General features: G+C 39.2%; 1 protein-coding gene across 3 annotated transcripts in view; it reads left to right on the top strand.

Annotated features, from left to right (window-relative positions):
- tmem132e (transmembrane protein 132E) overlaps positions 1-19111 on the top strand; it is a 347606-nt gene that overhangs the window by 321541 nt on the left and 6954 nt on the right. For all 3 annotated transcript variants that reach the window (XM_044222324.1, XM_044222325.1, XM_044222322.1), the window contains exons 7-8: positions 5062-5341; positions 16907-17101. In XM_044222324.1, the coding sequence (XP_044078259.1) occupies positions 5062-5341; positions 16907-17101 (475 nt within the window). The remainder of the gene's footprint in view (positions 1-5061; positions 5342-16906; positions 17102-19111) is intronic.

The raw sequence follows: 19111 nt of genomic DNA, 5'->3' as shown, positions 1-19111 counted from the left end.
TATGTAGCTTGCACTGATACCTTGTCTTTGAAAAGACATTTTACTTCACAGGAAATAGATCTAGTCTTGCTTATGTTTGCACCTCTTAATTGATTGATTCAGTAGAACTTGTTTTGTTTTGAGAACAGCCTACATCTCATTTCAGGGTAATTGTACTTGTTGTCAAAGTGTCGATGCTCAGGCTGTCCCTTAATCACCATGGATTAAGTGTGGAAAAGTAATAAGCCTCTCTCAAAAAGCCACATTCAGCACATGTAGTAGATTCACATGTGGTTTTCAGATATTTCACATATTAAATGTAAGACATCACATGTGAAAACACCAATTTCTTATGTTGAAAAAACAATCCCAATCAAGATCCACTTACCTGCTTGTTCTGGAGCTTTCGGCTGTTTCACACAGTCCTCATCAGTAGATTGAGTTTGCTCGGCTGCCATGGAAATGTATATGTTTCCCTAATTCTGAGGGCCTCTAGGACTTCTCATCCATGTTTATTTAAAAGCTTGACAGTTCATTCACTTCAGCCTGACCTTGAAATTCCACACGTGGCTTTTCACCTGTTTTGTTAGGAACCAGCATTTCAAATGTAATGGTAACCTAGGGGTTTAAGACGCTGAGCATGCAATCACAACTTCCCCCAGTTTGAGTTTGGCCGGAGACCTCTGTTGCATCTCCCATCTCTATCTCCGCACTTCCTGTTAACTCTCTACTGCTTCCCATTTAGAAAAGATTAAAATACCCCAAAATTTACATATCGCATGTGACAACATGAATTTCATATGTGTAGTGATCCCGATCATGAATATATCAATTTGACATACTACTAACTATTATTGTGTTAGTGTTTACATTTTGACTTGACTCAATCCCAAAGTTTAGAACTTGGGACTTAACTTGAACTTGAGTGTCAAGACTTGAGACGACTTTGTGACTTGCAAAACACCAACCTGGACATCTGCCACTAACAAAACAAGACTGCTGCCAACAACTGTCTACAAGACTGGCAAACTCTACTATACCAAGATGCCAGGGAGGCAGAGAACGGACAGACAGCAACAGAATTTACAAGAAATCATCTTAATTTCGAGGACTAACAATAGCACTGGCATGAGATAGCAGGTTCTATTTGTCTTGACCTTGGTCTTGTTTGTTTACAGTCATTATGGCATGCAGTGATAATGAATCGGATGATGTTTTTCAAAGGCTTTCAAAGAACTGCAAATAATACCTCGAAGTAAGATGGAAAGAAAGAACTCTGATACAATGTAATGTAGCTCATTAGTAATCTCAAACACAGTCCAGTAACACCAAATTGTGAAGATTATCTGCATCAGACTTTGTTAAAGCTGCTTTATTTTGTAATTGTTAGACTGTATTACCTTTTCATTAACTCCTCTCAATCCTCTCATTGCTCACTCTCTCCTGCTTATTTTCCTCCTCTCACAAACGCTCTGACTCTCCTTTACACAACCTCTAACCTCCCTCGCCTCCTTAAGTCTTTTTTTTCCCTTTCTGTTGCAGTCGCTCCATCCTACATTCCTTCACTTCTGCAACGTGACACATTCTGAACCTTCATGCCCAGCAAGGTCTCTTGGCCTGCAGTGGGCCTTTGCTACAGTGCAGCAGAATTGCTCACTGGCTGCATTATCTAGTAACATGCTCTAAAAATGGAACGAAAGTGTAATCGGGCGGGCAGCCTGTGTGCACTGAAGCTTCTGCTTGTACGGTTGTATCAGAGATTCTAATAAGAACAGACAATATTCTTCTGGAGGAGAAAAAAAATATCAACCTTATTTTCAGGTACAGACTCAGGAAGGTAAACTTCCACTGACCTGAGCCAGGAGTTGTGAAACTCCTTGACAGAGACAGAGAGAGCCTTACTGTCTCATTGGGTTTTTCTCTACCTTTAACTGAATGAGTAACTGAGTGTGCAGTCTTAGCGTCTGCTGTGGAGTTAACTCGCTTACCTAAGTACAACAGCAACTACATGTCCTGAAGCTACACTGTCAGTCTCCAACACACAGAAGCAAACAGGATGAAGTCCAGATGACATCCAGGCCAGGCAACTAATGTGAACTGGAAGAAAAGTGCACCATACCCAAGATCAGTTTTAGGTTACAGTTTCCTAGACTTCGTGTATTAAGTTACCTTTTAAGGGGATAAAAAAAAAAACATCTGGCAATTTCTTTTGTTTAGGTTTGCTGGTTTGGGGTTATTTAGGCATTCACTTTCTTAAAACCTTAAAGGGATACTCCAGCAATATAGTTTTGCTTTTTTTTTTTTTTAGTTGGGGGACACAAAAGACTTTAAAAAAAAAAAAGTCAAAATTGATGCAGCAGAGGACTAGTAGTCAGTCTCTATAAACACTGGATCCTTCAGTTCTCATAATGAATCCATCTTATAGCATCTTTTTGTTAGGCCATCCCTGCCTGATAAAGACCTGCATCTTTCAAACTCCTCACCTCTAGTTTGTAGCACTCGCTTTTTGCCTGACCTGGGATAAACCCGATGTCATCATCAGGGGTTGTTTTCTTGAGCTTACAAAGTTTCCTAAAGAACAATAGAAGATATTATATAACTGTTTTCACAGGCTGAGTATACTCCTCATCATGAGTAACCTTCTTGTGTGAAATTGGTGAAATTCCCCTTTAAATTCAAGCCAATGTACTGAAGTATTTGCAAACCAATGTTTAAAGGTATTTTTTCAGCTGTACTTCTGATCCCAAATTTGTAATGAATGCAGATTTTTTTTTCCCCTTTATTTTCTGCTATTTATTTCTTTTGAAATAAAAAATGCCCTCCCATGAATAAAAAATTGTCTCACCCAGAATTATGCATACTAAAATATGTGGATAATTTCCCTAATGGTGTTTCTAAAGTCACTGTCTGGATTTTAAAAAATGAATTAAAGAACAACCAGATATGCAAATTTCAGATGCTTGTAAGCTCATATAAGGAGAAACTGTTTTTGAATTAAAAATTGACTCAGTGTTAGCGATCATGTTTGCCTGCTACTGTACAAAATTAATTGAATTACTCTAAGAACTATCCATTCATCCAATACAGTATTTATACCCACTTATCCTGTGCAGGGTTTCATAGGGGCTGGATCCTATCTCAGCTCAGGCGAGAGGCGACGTGCACCCTGGACAGCTTGTCAATCTGTCATAAGGCTCACATACATGTAGATACTAGATATCCGTAATTTCCACTACTAATGACTGCTCATTAAATCTGTTGTTATTTTCAACACTATTTAGTTGAAGTGTTTTGGGTTTTTTAACCGGAATGATGCACACTTAACTGTATAAATAATTTTCCTAATGTTTTTTCTAAAGCCACCATCTGAATTTTGAAAACTCATTTGAGGCCACGCATGCCACAGGTATGCAACTTTTATAGGTTTGTAAGCCCACATAAGCATAAACTGTTATGAATTAAAATTTAAAAAATTATACTGTGCAGTATTCTATTAATTATTCCTACAAACTTTGTGAATTAATGTTTGAGACAGAATCTATATGCAAGGTTATTGTAACCTCCAAATAGCTAAATTGCTACAGTAAAACCAGGTTGTTGTATTGCTACTTGCAGCTACATGCTATTTTTATTCTGTTGTTTGTACTGTTATTGTTTTACTGACTGCTCACATGCAGTTTGTACAAATGCAATGCATTGTTGCACTGACTAATGTAATCAGACAGTCGCTCCCCATCTGCGTAGCTTTTACCCGTCAAGGCAATAATTTTCATAGTATTGAATTTAAAGTGGCTGTGCCACATTGTTACAAAATCACACAGCGGCTGTGAAAGAGCTTTGCATTTTTTATTAATTTCAAAGTAACAAATTCAACCAACCATAAGCACAGAAGTGATAAGTCCATGACCCGAGCTTAATTAGGGCAAAAGAGGTTCATGGGGTGAAGTTAAAGTTGCTTGAATGAACAACTACATGCGGGTACCTCCAAAGAATGATGAGGGAGTCCCTTTTATTCCTAAGCATCATATAACCTGCCAGTGCAAAGTTATAAGCAGAGTAGAATGCTGAAGCATTGGTGGGAATGATGAGGTGTGGAGAGGTAGCATGCTAAGATGAATTAATAATCAAACCCAGTAGGTGGGACAGGTGGAAAGGTACACGCAACAATGCATTTTGCTGTTGAGTGAGTGTATTCTAAGCGTTTATGAGACCTCGGGACCTAAGTGCTTAGCCTAATAATCAGACCTGTTCCTTGAATCAGTGGGTGGGATATATACTTTGTCGGTGGCTGACAGCCCCGCTGCCTCTCCTGAATCTCAAGTCGTTCAGAGAGTTAAGTCAAAGCAAAGATTAAGCAGAGGAGTGTTTTTTAAGGAGGAATTGGCAGACGGTCAAGCCTGCTGAGGGAAGTTGGGTAACTCATACATCTTGTTGTAGAGCAGATTGCGCTTGGTGGGGGATGCACCTGGCATGTTTAACCCCGCTGCCCAGGGCTTCTGTGAAATAAGAAGGGCATCAGTCCAAAGTTCTTGTGTGCTTTTTGGTGCCTATCATTCCTTTCCTGCTGGCTCAGAGGACTTTTTCCTCATCGCCACCACATCAGAACAGATAATGTGATGCATTTGTGTGGAGTGGTGCCGAGTTTCTCATCAGTGTTATGATGTCAAATTATAAAATGAGGAGAGACCCTTAAGAACAGACGGCACAAATTGAGACGTAGCATCATGCTACAGTGCTGAGCATAATTTAGCAGCAGCTGCTCGGTTTAAAGAAGTGACAAGTGATTGGTGACGGTTTTAAGTTTTTAATGTGTTTATGAGGGGTTCCCAATCTTTTTGGTGGCCAATTCCAGACACATTTAGCCAAATCTTGGGTAGTTTGAGTTTAGCTTCTCAAGTTTTTCCCCTCAGTTGCCATTTTGCAGGAAACTCCACAGCTGCCTCAATTTGGCACCCACAGCGTTCATGGGTGGTGTGGTGTAGGATAGCATTGCTACTTACATCCTTGACACCATATAGAGGAATGTTTAATGCATTTTCATTCTCTGTTTCAATTATATTTCCCCTTTTCTCTCCATCCAAGGAGCACCAGAGACAGCGATGCAGATGACGAAGACGACGAGCGCCGGGTGAGTCGAGGCTGCACCCTGCAGTACCAGCGGGCCCTGGTCAAGGTGCTGACCCAGTTCCACACCACCTCCACAGAGGGCACCGACCAGGTCATCACCATGCTGGGGCCCGATTGGCAGGTGGATGTCACAGACCTGGTCCAGGACTCCCTAAAGGTGGCCGACCCCAGGATAGCTGAGTTAGTGGACCGGACGGTCTTGGTGGGTCTGGAGCTGGGATCCACTGTGCTGAAGGTAAACTGACAACCTTCAAGCCTCAATGCTGAGAATTCACATAAATCAGCCGCGAAAAAGTGAAGTGTCTTGTGATGACAAATGATGCGTCTGAGTGAGAAGCGTCAAAGCGGGCATGGTGTTCCTTGAATGTGCCCACCACAGCTACCACACACACACGAAATGAAGGTTGAGTTAAAGAGATGAGGAAGAAAGATTTAAAACTTAGAGCTCATTACTCTTTTACAGCTTTACAGTTTACAGCAGCTGTTGGGGGCTAAAGAAGATGGCCCTTTTAGTGATTGCTGATGCTTTGATTAAAGGATAATGCAGGTTTATTGCAATTTATTTTCATAGTTTTAGTAATTTCTTTTAGTTATCATGACATTGTACTCACAAAATATATTGCTTAATTTGGGAACAAGCTGACACCGATAAAGTCAGATGGAGCAAGACAAACAAGCATTCAGGTCATCAGACAGGTTGTAAACAAGCCAAGAGTTTAGCCAGATTATCTAAAGTGTGTTCACCTGAAATGTCTGTAATAATTCTTCATTACGCAGGAAAACTGTGTGCATGCACAACTACGGTAACTAGATCAAAGTTGAACCCAGAAGACGGTCGATAAACTGTGATGGATGGTTGCAACAGACAGTTCTGGGTAGTAATTTTACTATTTAGCTTTTTCTTCTCTTCGAAATGAGTTTCCCTAACCTGAGGTTTTGTTTACATCCTGTCTGATGGTTTGATTGCTTGTTTCTTTTACCATGTTGCCAGATCTTAGAAATTAATTTCATGTCACAATCAAGCCACTGTTTATCTCTTTTATCTTTCTTTTTCACGTTTTGTCTGTTATAAAACAAAAACCTCTTGGTCTCTCTGTAAGTGTATGCGGCTGTTGATGTCCACTTCGCTCAAGTAAAAGCACTCCCTGACGTAAAGCGCATATAAATGCATGAGCCGAGACACGTTCAGAAGTCCTTATAAAGGAAGCAGCACAAGTTATGACTCCTGGGCAGTGATTTACCGTGCTTCACTGGTCATTTATGGGGACAGAGAGAAGTAACGGTTGGTGAGAGTTTTGATCACCAGAAAGATCACAGTTTCAGCCTGTCAGAAGAAAGAATAGTTGCCTGATGGATGTGTCTGAAGATGGCGAAATAGGGAGGAAAGATATAAGTCGCCAATCCATCATTTTAAATGAGCAATGGATCATTTGTAATCTGTTGAAGGGAATGAATAATTACACATCAATTTACCACCAGACGTAACTTGCCACATTGACTCATAGCAATTGTAAATAAATAAATAAGGTGTTCAGAAATTATTTCATCCCTCAATCAACTTGGAAAGATCATGGATTGATCTAGAACAGCATGCTAGAGCTGGTCTGGAGATGTTAGATTACTCAAAACTAATGTAACTGGTGATCAGTGATCAAGAAATAAAAATATGGGTCTTCCATCAGGTGGCCCTCAGGCTCCCTTCAAATCTAAGCAAATTACATGGTGTTCACCTTGTCAGATATCAATTGACCACTATTCAAAGGTCATCAAGACTAACAGCCATGCTAGCGGCTCTCTGAGGCTAATATTTAGTCAGAAATATTTGCAAAATATTTGACCAATTGAAATTTTGACCTGATGATGACACTAAATGAAAAGTTAAGGGATCACCAAAAGTATTACAATTCATCCTGAAGAGGACATGGATATGTGAACCAAATTTCATGTTAATTTATCCAATAGCTGTCAATACATCTCACTCAAAAACACAAATATGAACCTGCTGATGGCACTAGAAGTAAAGTCGGGGTATCACCAAAGACATCCTCTGGGAACCATGAGTATACAAAATCTTGTGCTAATCCATCTCGCAGAGGTTGAGATACTTCACTGGATTGGTGAAAACTTTGATCTGCTGGTGGCACTAGATGAAATGTGAGAATGAGAATCACTAACGTTTTTATGATTTATCCTCTGGGCACCATGAATGTCTGTACAAAGATTTCATGGTAATCCATCCAATAGTTTTAAAGACATTTCACTAAAAGCCAAAAATGTCAACCTGCTGATGGCGCTAGAAGTAAAGTCAGGTGATCACCAAAATCAATATGATTCATCATCAGCGTTTGTACAAAATTCCATAGCAATCCATCCAGTAATTGTTGTGATATTTCAGTCTCAACCAAAGTGGTGGAATGACTGACAATGCCACCCATAGAGCCATGCAGCTAACATGGCTAATAAAAATAAGGACAGTTTATGTGTCTTTACAGGTGGATGTCATTCCTCATAAATCAAAGTTCCCAGCAGGGCATCACTTCATTATGTTTAAGTCAAATGATCACTGGTCTCTGAGTCCAAATTGAAACTCCAGCTGCCTCCTGCACCTGCAGCTCAGTCCCTGTAGGGGTGAATGAATGAATGAAATGTGCAAGGCAACTTGAAAAATCCCTTAAAGTCTCACGTTAAAGCACCATGAAGGAAACAGAAATTAGATCTACGTGGAATCACTATCTATTCAACATGAATGATTGATGGCTTATAAAACTCAAATTACAAAGAGGTTACATTAAAAGATGCCCAGCTTGCAGAGCCTATTTTACAATGAACAGTGAAATTATTATGCAGATTTTCTGAAAATGAACAGTATATAGCTCAACAATGGTCCTCTTACTGAAATTCTTAGTCTGTCAGAGGATTTGAATCAGTCTTTGAGTCTTAGGAGACTGATTCAAATTGTCCACCAGCTCATGAATATGAATAAAGAAAAGGAGCAGCTTTTGTCCACTTATTACAATATTCCAGACAGTGATTTAATTGCTCTCTGTTTGGAAGGATGGTTGAGGATTATTGCATGAATTAAGTATTTCTATGTTCAATTTGACAGGTCTGTTTAATTGAAGACACAACATAGATATCTGAGGTTTAAAGGTTAAACTATAAAGATAGCAGATCTTAATTATTCTGTAAAGGGTATGCACATGTCCTCTGATTACATGGCAGAATGATGACTTTCTAAGAATCCACAGAACCTGGTGGGAGTTGGGGTTTTAATCCAGAGGATTACTGAATAATACCAGTTTCTCAAAGAGAAAAACCAGACTGGGACAGAATTCATTGTCAGTCCTCTGATCAGAGATTATTTAATTAATATCTGCAAACATCAACCACTCTTCCAAAGACAGACAGTGGAATAGAAATAGATTTGAGTCTAATCGGCAGAATCTTTAATCTCACTGGAAAATTATAGTCCAATATTTACTATACAATGTATAAACAATGTAGTATTTATCTCAACAATGTGATCCCTATATAAATTTTAACTTCACTGAATAAATGGAAATATGGAGAAATGGTGTTACTTAAATAAAACAAACACGAGCTGGAGCTTTTGAGTGAATATGCAGCACAACAAGATCCACCCACAGCATAGGCCTATCTAAATTATATACCATGGTCAGACTCTTCAAATATTATCACATCTTTTTAAAAATAGAGAGAATTATATCATCTATGAAACTCGATAGGTGAGAAGATAATAAATCCATTGAAATAGACGTAAAGGCAAGCTGTAACAAGAGTTTCCCTACGGGGATCAATAAAGTATTTCTGAAATGCCCAAGTTCATTTGAACTCCTCACAGTTTCACCAAATGATCAAATGCAACATCCAAATCCTCCATATATTAAAATGTTCAGGCATATAGGCACTGATGTATAGATTCAACATCAAAATAAAGGCCTCTCTCTCTTTGTACAAACATACAGGATGTGACTCTTACAAGCCTGTAGCTGAAAATACGTACATGAGCACATCATCACATTATGTGAGTGTAAACAAGTCCCACATTACAACCTCTATCTCAAGATGTCACATACACGAGAGGTTTTATGACCTAGGACATTTGTCACGTGTCATCCCCCCTCTTTCTCACCATACTTTGATCTGTCTAATAAAGCTGAATATGTCCCCCGAGAAAGTAATAGTTTTATTGGAGTGACTATCGGGGACACTAAGCAGACTGTCCTTTTGCAAGGCTCTGTAGTTGTCAAGGGAACCCTTGCCTTGCAGGGGGGTGCAGAGGTTTATTTTGCAGCTGTTGCACCCACTTACTTTGTAATGTGGGAAGCTGTGTAATTTAAAAGTTTACAGGACGGTAAAAGTTGAAAGCGAGGGTCATGTTTTCATTTTTCACTGAGTTTCAAGAGGTATTACATTTGTATTTCATCAGTTCATTCTCTTGGAAGAAAAGCACTTTGTGTTTTGTGCAAACAAGCATAAAGAGGCAGGATACATCTTGGTGCTCGTCAATGTTAATTACACTGATGGAAAGTATAATGAAAAATGCCCATCATTTCTACAAGATGAAGGCAAGAGCTTGTAGAAGTCAAAGCGCAACCACACTAAATTGATCTATCACTTAAGTCCACAAAAAAATGGATCATTGTTCGAAATGCTAAAGCTTTCTTCTTCTTCTTCTTCTTCTTCTTCTTCTTCTTCTTCTTCTTCTTCTTCTTCTTCTTCTTCTTCTTCTTCTTTTCTTCTTCTTCTTCTTCTTTGTTGGGAGTTTTCTCTGTTGATGTCGTACACAGGTACTGTCTGGCCTTGTTAACTGATGCTGCCTGTCCCATGCTTCGTGTGTGTGCTACTTATTAAATCCATTTTAGCAACAAAAATGTGAATGAAATTTACTACAGTATATAAAATCAATAATATAGTATTATTTAGTACTGCTCTAAATGTACTGTAGGCCTTAATTTGTACTTCTAAAATGTATTTTTACGGAATGCACAAGGAACACATTTGAATTTACACAAAAAAATACCAGCAGTGAGTATTTTTTTCTATTTTCATATCTACACACCAAGAGAATTTCCAACCGGATGAAGCTGTGTGTACAGTATATTTCTTAAAAATAAAGATAAAACTACACTATGCGTCTTTGGCGGTCCCAAGTGGCAGGAAGAAAAAAATGTTTGAATTTCAGAAAGTCTGAAGAGCTTTCAATACGCTGGGTTCATATGTCACATTCTGTTTGATAAGATTTCCCACCAGTCTCCCAGTCAGGCACAAGACATTATTTTTGGGCATACATTGTGAATCTACAGTGTCTCAATTAGTTGGAATGACATACTCTTACTGCTGCTCAACTTTGTGATTTAGATGTACTTTTACATAAAATCTTGCAGAGTGCAACTTTAACTTTCAACCTGCAAGAGCTTCTTTTAGTTTAATAAAGCATAATGAAAGTCTTAACTCAAGGCTTAAATTGCCTTCTGCAGATCTATGGTGATATATGGCAAAGCTTTCAGTGCAAAAAAAAGGCATAAATGATCCCTTCTCAAGGTCTGTTTAGAGTGGTGTTCACTTCAAACTGATATCTGTAATTTTCTGTAGATGGGTGAGGATGCTTCGTTGCCTGAAAGGTGACTTGTTTTCCTCAGGTGTGTTTCTGCTACATGAGAAGGTACCCGTGAAATCTGCGGCTTGCATGAATAACTCTGTTGTATCGCACACCAAAAGTATGATTTATTGAATGCAAGGTTGGAGAAGAGAAGAGTGTAGTAGGGAGAAGATAATGTAGTGTGAGTGAGTGCTCACCCATGTTTAGTGAAGAAACTCTGCTGGTCAGTGTCAATCTGCTGCTTGGACTCATCACTGATCTTCCGTTTGCCTTAAGCATCAGTGAAATAGTGCCTCGGCTTCCTGTGAAGGCCACCAAAACGACGCCGCGCACAGCTACACCCAACCGAATGCTCAACAGTGACTGATAGAGGAGCTCCTAGTTGAAGAACGTGTAACGTGTAGCTACTTTCAAGCTTCACTTCACCTCCCCTGCCTGCAGCACCGATGACAAATTCAACTGGGAGCTGGGCTGGAAGGAGCTAAACAACTACAGCTGACCTCTCCTTGCTGGCAGACAGAAATGCAGGCAACAGACATGTAACACATTCATCATTCATTACTTGGTGTAGCTATGAAACAGTATTCATTCCACATTATTAAATTTGGTCAAAATAGCTCTGTTTGCTTTCAGGCGGGAGGTGCTGGCTCTTCATATGTTAATTATCACCCATCATCAGAAGGGGAGAAGGCATTTTCAAAGTCAAAGGGACAGGCTCAATTCTTTCACAGTTTCTCCACCAATAAACCAGAATACAACCCAACCGCAATGCATGTGGAATTTTGAGTCATGATCTCACCTCCCAGAACGTTCTGGGGGGTTTTCCACAGACATTGTGGGAAACTTAGGAAATCAGTAACTATCGTAAAAGAAAATGAGGCAAAATGAGGGAAAATGAAAAACAAAATTGCAGCACTTCATCACCAAATACACCCTGGAATACATCACAAACATCACAAATTGATGACAGTCGGGGAGAAAATCCTTCTCCTGGGTTTTCATTTTTAACGTGACAAAAGCTCGTTTGAAGCTTAATTTCCCTCCAAGTGCCAGCAGTTCTCTCCCCAAGTATTATTTTAAAAACACTGCAAGACTGCGTCTGTGCAAATAGAATAAATGAGAAACTGTGACCATTGCTGTTGTCATTTTTTTCACATTTGACTTTCTGGATAATTATTCTGAGACATAGCACTTGTGTTACACATAGAAGATTTCTACAAGGACTCTGTAACTCACCAATCTTTCTCTGCTCTGGACTGAAGTGTCTGCAGCTCATATTTGTGGCAATTATTAATAGCTTTAAAGCTGTCGGTTTCAACTAACTTGAATACCAATTCCTGCAATCGAACTATTTTCAGCTTCAAACAATAAAAATTTATTTGTGACTAAATACAAACTCTCAGATCACGTTGGCTAAACCTCAACAAAAAAGAAGTTTATTTCATTTGCACATAAGAAATGCACAAACAGAATTGTGCATGTGAGACCATCCCCTGTAGATGATGACTGAACTTAGCACTTAAATACCCTTAAAGACATTCACATTTTAGTGAATCAAGACATACTAGGTGCTACAAAACCTAGGTGTGACCAATGCTATTGGATAATTTTTTGATCAAAGGTGGCCTTGTAAAATTGCTTAAATTATGAGGAAGTTATGACTGTGCTGACATCAATCATGGCCAGATCTATCCCTCTCATTCCCCTTTTATAAGCACTGCTCTCCCCACCACGGTGTGCTAAACGTTTTAGGAGAAATTGGTGAAAAAGTGAAAAGAATTGTTTCACTGACCTCTTCCTGTTGAAAGTTTCAAGTCTGACCACACCCTGAGTCCACTTCTACATCTTCAACCAGTGAAGGCTCAGCAAAAACAAGATGTTCATCTGTTACTCTTTGTGAATGGTGAGAGGAGTCCAGACTAGCTGCTCAACACAACACAAAACTTGTGTTTTTGTCTTGTCCAATGTTGCAAATGTGCTGCCAGGAGCAAGTGATGTCCCGTTCTAACATCAGTGTGCTTTAATACCAATAACAGCACCATGGCTCAAGCAATAACTCTGATACGTATCCATAAATAACATTTCACATACACAAGAATTGTTGCCGAGCAGTTGAGTGTAAGGGAACTTTGAGCAATCTAGCATCTCATAAGAAGATGTGCAGTCTTTGAACTTGCACATAATATGAAGGAATGAATTATGAATCATTCTGCACTTCTAATATTTTTCCTCCACATTCAAGCCTCGTTTTATATTTTGGCAACTGTGGGTGGGAACTCCTATGAGCCATTATATGTATAAATATCACTGGGTAGCGCTCTTGTCCCAAAATGTGTGCTTAGCTGCTTATTGATTTAAAATAAAATGTGTTTTTTATTAGTTCATGTTTCTATTACGTTTCTATAATTGTGCCTGTTCTTAAAAAATTAAAAAGGTTTTGTTTAGGTAGATTTGGGGTAAAGAATCTGTAGACAACACGCGTAAAACAGGTTTATGTGATTTTTGAGGGTCTATGTGTGCCAACTCAAGCATTGATTCCAAACTTGCAATGCAGCTCCTGCTCTGTGGTGACAAAGTGATTTTCCTTAAATATCCCTGAAATTGGATACATGACAGCTCAGGAATAAATGCCTACACAATATGATATGTTTCCAGCATGGATCATAACCCCGAACAAGATTAGTTTCTGTGATTAAATTTTTTACTTTAGACAATCAATGTGCAGTGTGGTGTATCTTTGAATTGTGTTTTGACATTTGTTCATAGTCGCCAATATTGATTTTATATAGTATTAGATTTTCTTTTTAGTCACTTTAATTGGCCTGTGAAAATATCAGCCACAGTGGAATTGAATGTGAAATAGCAGAAAATCAATTGTGAGCAAACACTTTTCACTGGCAGAGTCGTACTCTGTCTGACCTCAGTAGGATTTATGTTTAGACATGTTTTCACACAGAAACTGACTTGTTTTGGCTCAGGACACATCTTTCACCTCTCTGTCACTTTTCAGAAAATGGCTTATGGTCTTTACCTCTATTAACTCTACTCTTAAACTGAAGCTATCCCTAGAAATAAAAAAGTTCCACAAGCTAATGCAAAGATTTTTGTTGTAGCAGAAAAAGCTCCCGTAGTGAGAGTGATCCATCGTGCAACTGAGTTGTCCTCATGAACACTTTATGCATCCATTTACTATCATGCCTTAGGGTTTGCATGCATGTGTGTGTGTGTGTGTGTGTGTGTGTGTGTGTGTGTGTGTGTGTGTGTGTGTGTGTGTTTTTCATGTTCTTATATGCCGGTGGGTACTTTACCCTGAATGCACACTAACAAAAAAATTGACAAAAATTGAGGTCCCCATGGGTAGAGTCTGCTTTTTGAGGGTTAAGACTTGGTTTTAGGGTGAAGGTTACAATTAGGTTAGGGTTAGGCACTTAGTTGTGATGGCTAGTGTTAGGGTAAGGGGCTAGGGAAAGCATCATGTCAGTGACTGTCCCCCATGGGGATAGTGAAACAAATGTGTGTGTGTGTGTGTGTGTGTGTGTGTGTGTTTGTGTATGGATGCTTGGTTGCATGTGCAAGTGTGTGGTGTTCAGTGGACCATAACTCTCCTTTCTGGAACATTAATCCATCACGTCCAAACAATATGCATGTGGAAGTGGAACCTGACTGCAGAATTTTGTCGCTGCGTAAAAAAAGAAATTATCCAAAATTTTTTTAACACCTAAAGCCTAGGTGTTAAAGCCAATTCCTCTGCTGGCAAAGCGCTCATAGGAGTGCTGGAGCTATTTCAAGCCATTTGATTCTGTTTCACAGGAAAACTTTCTAAATGTCCTCTATTACTCTAGAAATGAATGAAACACGTATGGAGGATAACTTTCTATTCCTTTAGAATAAAAAAAAAATTCTACAACACTTTACTCTGATATTAATGCAGCCTATAGAGAGCAATGCAGTACACACAGTGTGTGGTGCAGAGATATATAAAGCAAAATGTCAAGGGCAGGGAGGTCGAGGTGCTGTAGTGGAGACGCATTCACACACAGCTACAGAGAGGCTTTCACACAGCCGACAGCAGTACTTAATTGTTTCCAAACATTAACCTAGGCTAGAGGACATTAGCGAGGAGCGTCATACCATCAATGTAGCTGTGCAACACAAAGTTTGACAACAATCATCAAGCCATCTAATTAGTGTGAGCTATCATGTTGTAACAAATGCCATAACACTGAAAATAAAAAGTGAAGGTGTGATTGAAGGTGAGGATCTAAATCTGGAGGTGGAGATTATAGACATGAGTTTTTATACAGCGCTCAGGACAAGATACGGTCAAAAGCTTCATAAAGAGCTAGTTAAATGAACCTTGAGTTGTCTTGCGTGTGCTGTGTTTTTGTGTGTTCACTTTGCCCCTGGTTGGCATCATAATTATCATCATAATTTTTAAGTCCCTCTGAGAACTTGATATGACTTACTTTCCTTTTCTGTGAAATTATAAATAAATCAAGGCAGTGTGGGGCTTCTTACAGAGATTACAAAGAGGCCGGAAAAATATCCTAAACAGTGCGAAAGTTCATTCTTGACCTTCGAAGTAGTAGTTTGACGAAATCTTAACTGAGCAAATTCTGATTAGGACCGTAGGATTGTAAATTAGGGTTATGAGTTAAGATAATTTCGTCAAAATGAAAAAGCAGAATGTTTGTTTAACAACAACTAGAGCCTTAGAAAATGACCACAGAGTTGTATAAAAAATCTCTGACAAACAATAAACAAACACTACGTGCTCCGCAGCGGTGTGTTGCAAGTCAGATGCATTACTTTTTTTTTTCATTGCAAGTTACTATAGCCATGCCATCATCTGATATGCTATGTATATCCAAAAACCTCCATGCAGCTTATTCCGTAAAGGAAAGAATACAAATAAATGAGTTTAAATCTCTGTCTTGTAGTCCTCACTCACTAAACAGCGAAGAGCAAGAGTACAAGCTTACAGGACTGGCAGGCCACTGCACACTGTGTGTGTAGATTGTGTCTGTGCATGTGTGTGTGTTTTTAAGGGGGTTTATGATTTTGAGCACAACAGAAATCACAATGCATCAAGACCAAATTAATAAACCCAGACACCTGCAGATGCATCTGTTTCCGCAGATGATTTGGCTCAGGCCTTCACATGACAAATTACATTGCACCAAATTATGTGGTTGTTATATCTCAGCCAAATGCAGAAAAAAAAGAAAAACATTAGATAGCAAATGATGTGGAATTCATGCAAGGGAAGAAGCAGTCATAGAAACTGATTTTCTGTCACAGCAAGGCTCCACATGCTGTATAAAGAGGGATTTTAAAGGTTTCAGGTAAAGAACCATGTCATTTTATTTACAATTTATTTTTATTGTTCTTGCCTGTTTTTCAAAACGTGAACATCACATCACATCAAATTACAAATCAAATCAAATTTTGGGCTTCTAAATAATGTTGTTTGGAAGCAGAACTTGTGTATAGGTGGTGTGGTTGGCTTGCTGTTTCAAGGTTTCAGTTTATGATGATTGGGGAAGCTTGTCAGAGCAACAAACCCTTCACTGCTCTAGCACTGTATGCTTTATTTGACACCAGCTAAAGTTAGAAAATGCTTGAAATGAAGGTGGAAAAGATTTCCCCTGTCTGACTCTGAGGACAAGGCCACTGCTTCGCTGAATGGCTCTTTACTTTGTTCAAGTCCCTCATGACCTCTGGTTGCAATTGCGAAGTGAAATGATGATCTTTTAAAAGTGCTGAAAGTACTGGGTGCAGAGGCCTGTCAAAACCCTGGGATTACCCGAAGAGGCAAGACCGGCTTCAAATGGTTTTGGTGTTTCATGTGGTGACACTTAGATGGGCACAAGTGTTTCTGTTAACCGTCACTTTGAAAGCATGTGGTGGCTGCTTCGGATTGTACCTTGTTGTCTGGTTGCTGATGGATTCTGTCTTGAGTGGGGTTTGTTTTTTCACTATGATACACAGAGAGGCATTGACACATGAATCCAAGATGCACTGGAACAACAACAGCACAAAGCACTTTAATCCAAAATTGGCTTGTCATGGGCTTTATGAGCTTCAGAAAGACAATAAAGCTGTTGTCTATTCTGGACTTAAACGATGCCCCTCTGTCATGTGGAGAAACAATAAAAGAGCATCTTTTCTCTGCAGGTGGAGTCTCCGCTGGCAGTGGATGCAGTATTGGGAGAGTCTGCGTTCTCCGTCACAGACGACAAGGTTTCCATCACGGAGATGCGTGTTCACGCCATTTCAGCCCTGACCCTATCACTGCAGCCCAGCCCCGGCAACAGCCACACCATGGTGGCCAAGGCAACCGGCATCCAGACACTCACTGCTCCCAAGCAGGTACAGCCTAACATATCACACAGAAAAGATATTTTAAAAAAAATCAACCAATAACTTTTAGGGTTAAGCTTTTGATTAGGGTTCAGGTAAGGCATGTAGTGGTTATGGTTAAGGTCAGGGTTAAGTCTCCAGGGACTTAATATAAGTCAATGCAATGTCCTCCTAAGTAACAAAAAGTGTGTGTGTGTGTGTGTGTGTGTGTGTGTGTGTGTGTGTACACTGTAGCTAACTATCACATACTGACTTTGAACCATTCGCTTCAAATTCCCACACTAAAAAGAAATGTCAGACTTTACCATGTCCAAAGCTGCATGAAATATTTATAGTGCATTTTATCTGCAAAATACACAACAGTATCATAAAAATATGCAGGTGGCACCACAATCCTTGCTGCATATTTATGAAGGCTACATGTGCACTGACGGTTAAGTTACCAGCAGTCTACCTGAGGTAAATAACAAGCGTTAGTGTTACTTCCAAAGCACAAATTTAGATGGACACTGGAACGTAGCCTGCCCCATTTCACTGAAAAAATCCTACTAATTGGGGACTCGCTGAAAAGTTACCTAATGTGTTTCCGCACGTTTACTGTTGTTGTTCTGGCAGTAAATGGCACATTCTGTACATCCTATTCTGATTCTTGAAATTTTGGTGGGGTTTTTTTATGTTGTTCAATACCAACACACTTTTATGCAAGTCAACATATCAAATCCTTTCGAATCTCAGCTGGATCAATATGGAATTTCAACTGAATGAAATCATTATTGAATCACAGTGTATCGTGTTGTTACAAATGTATCTGTATTGTTTTATATCGGATCTAGATAAGTATTTAATCATCTAAGAGGGATAAATACAGCCCCCTACTTAAGGTCGAAACATAATACCACTGACCTCTTTATACACTTAATATGGCAATGAACCAATCCCCAATTACTAAATGCAGTAGCGTGTACATGTAGTATCTTGGCTCCTTATTCCTTACTTACACTTAGTATTCAGTGTGTTTCCTTATTTCTGTCTCCAGACAGAAAAAAAAAGAAGTGTATTTGCAAATCCCTTCAGCGGCTCTATATCAACAAGCATGCACTAGTTTAACTTCTGAGTAATAAAATTATTTCTGAGTTAAATCTTTTAAGCTCCAGCCAGCATTGTTAGCAAGGACACCAGATAAAGGCAACTGCAATGAACTAATAAGTATCCTTGGTGCTGTTTTATCACAACCTCCATATTAGCCAAGCCTGGCAAAACACTTCTAATACGTCCAAATACATATCCCAAAATGGATTTTATTGCTCAAGTGAGAAGTGAGAAGATGTCTGGGCGAAAAAAAAGCAGAAAGTGAGCTTTTTCTTTGCCACCGTCTCTTCACACAGGAGTAAGGATCTCTGCAATTCTCTGCAAGGAATTAATTGGCAGCCCTGCTTCACCTAGGGAGACGTGTGTGTGTGTGTGTGTGTTTGTGTCTGAGTTCGTTTTGCTCTGCTTTACCCTTTCATTGGCCTGCGAGTTGCTAAAAATGCAACGACAACCGCATCAAGCATCAGTGAGAGAGAAGCGAGCATTAAATTCCAATTTTTCTTGCTTTCCGCTTCTTGGCCACCTTGAAATTTAATTATTGTAATGTATTGTCCTAAGTGCTCTCCAAGGCCAGGCCATAAAAGGCAGCCAATTCCTCTGCTGGCAAAGCTCTCATAGGAGTGCTGGAGCTATTTCAAGCCATTTGATTCTGTTTCACAGGAAAACTTTCTAAATGTCCTCTATTACTCTAGAAATGAATGAACACATAAACTATGGATGGGGAGAGTTGGACAATCAAGGTCTCTTTGCATCATTCTCTTTTCCATTTAACAAAGTTCAAGCCTTTCAGAACTCAAAGGCTTCAGTACTTGAAGGTTCATCATAAACCATTTCTTTTGCTCTGACTTACTCACTGTTACTGCTTAAATGAGCAACTTAATAAGGTATTTATGAATCTGGATAGTATTATTACATCTCAAGTTGATGCAA

This window comes from Siniperca chuatsi, linkage group LG14 (genome assembly GCF_020085105.1).
Source record: "Siniperca chuatsi isolate FFG_IHB_CAS linkage group LG14, ASM2008510v1, whole genome shotgun sequence".
Lineage (NCBI taxonomy): Eukaryota > Metazoa > Chordata > Actinopteri > Centrarchiformes > Sinipercidae > Siniperca > Siniperca chuatsi.
The sequence above is the reverse complement of the archived record's forward strand: the minus strand, read 5'-3'. Positions and strand labels throughout refer to the sequence as shown.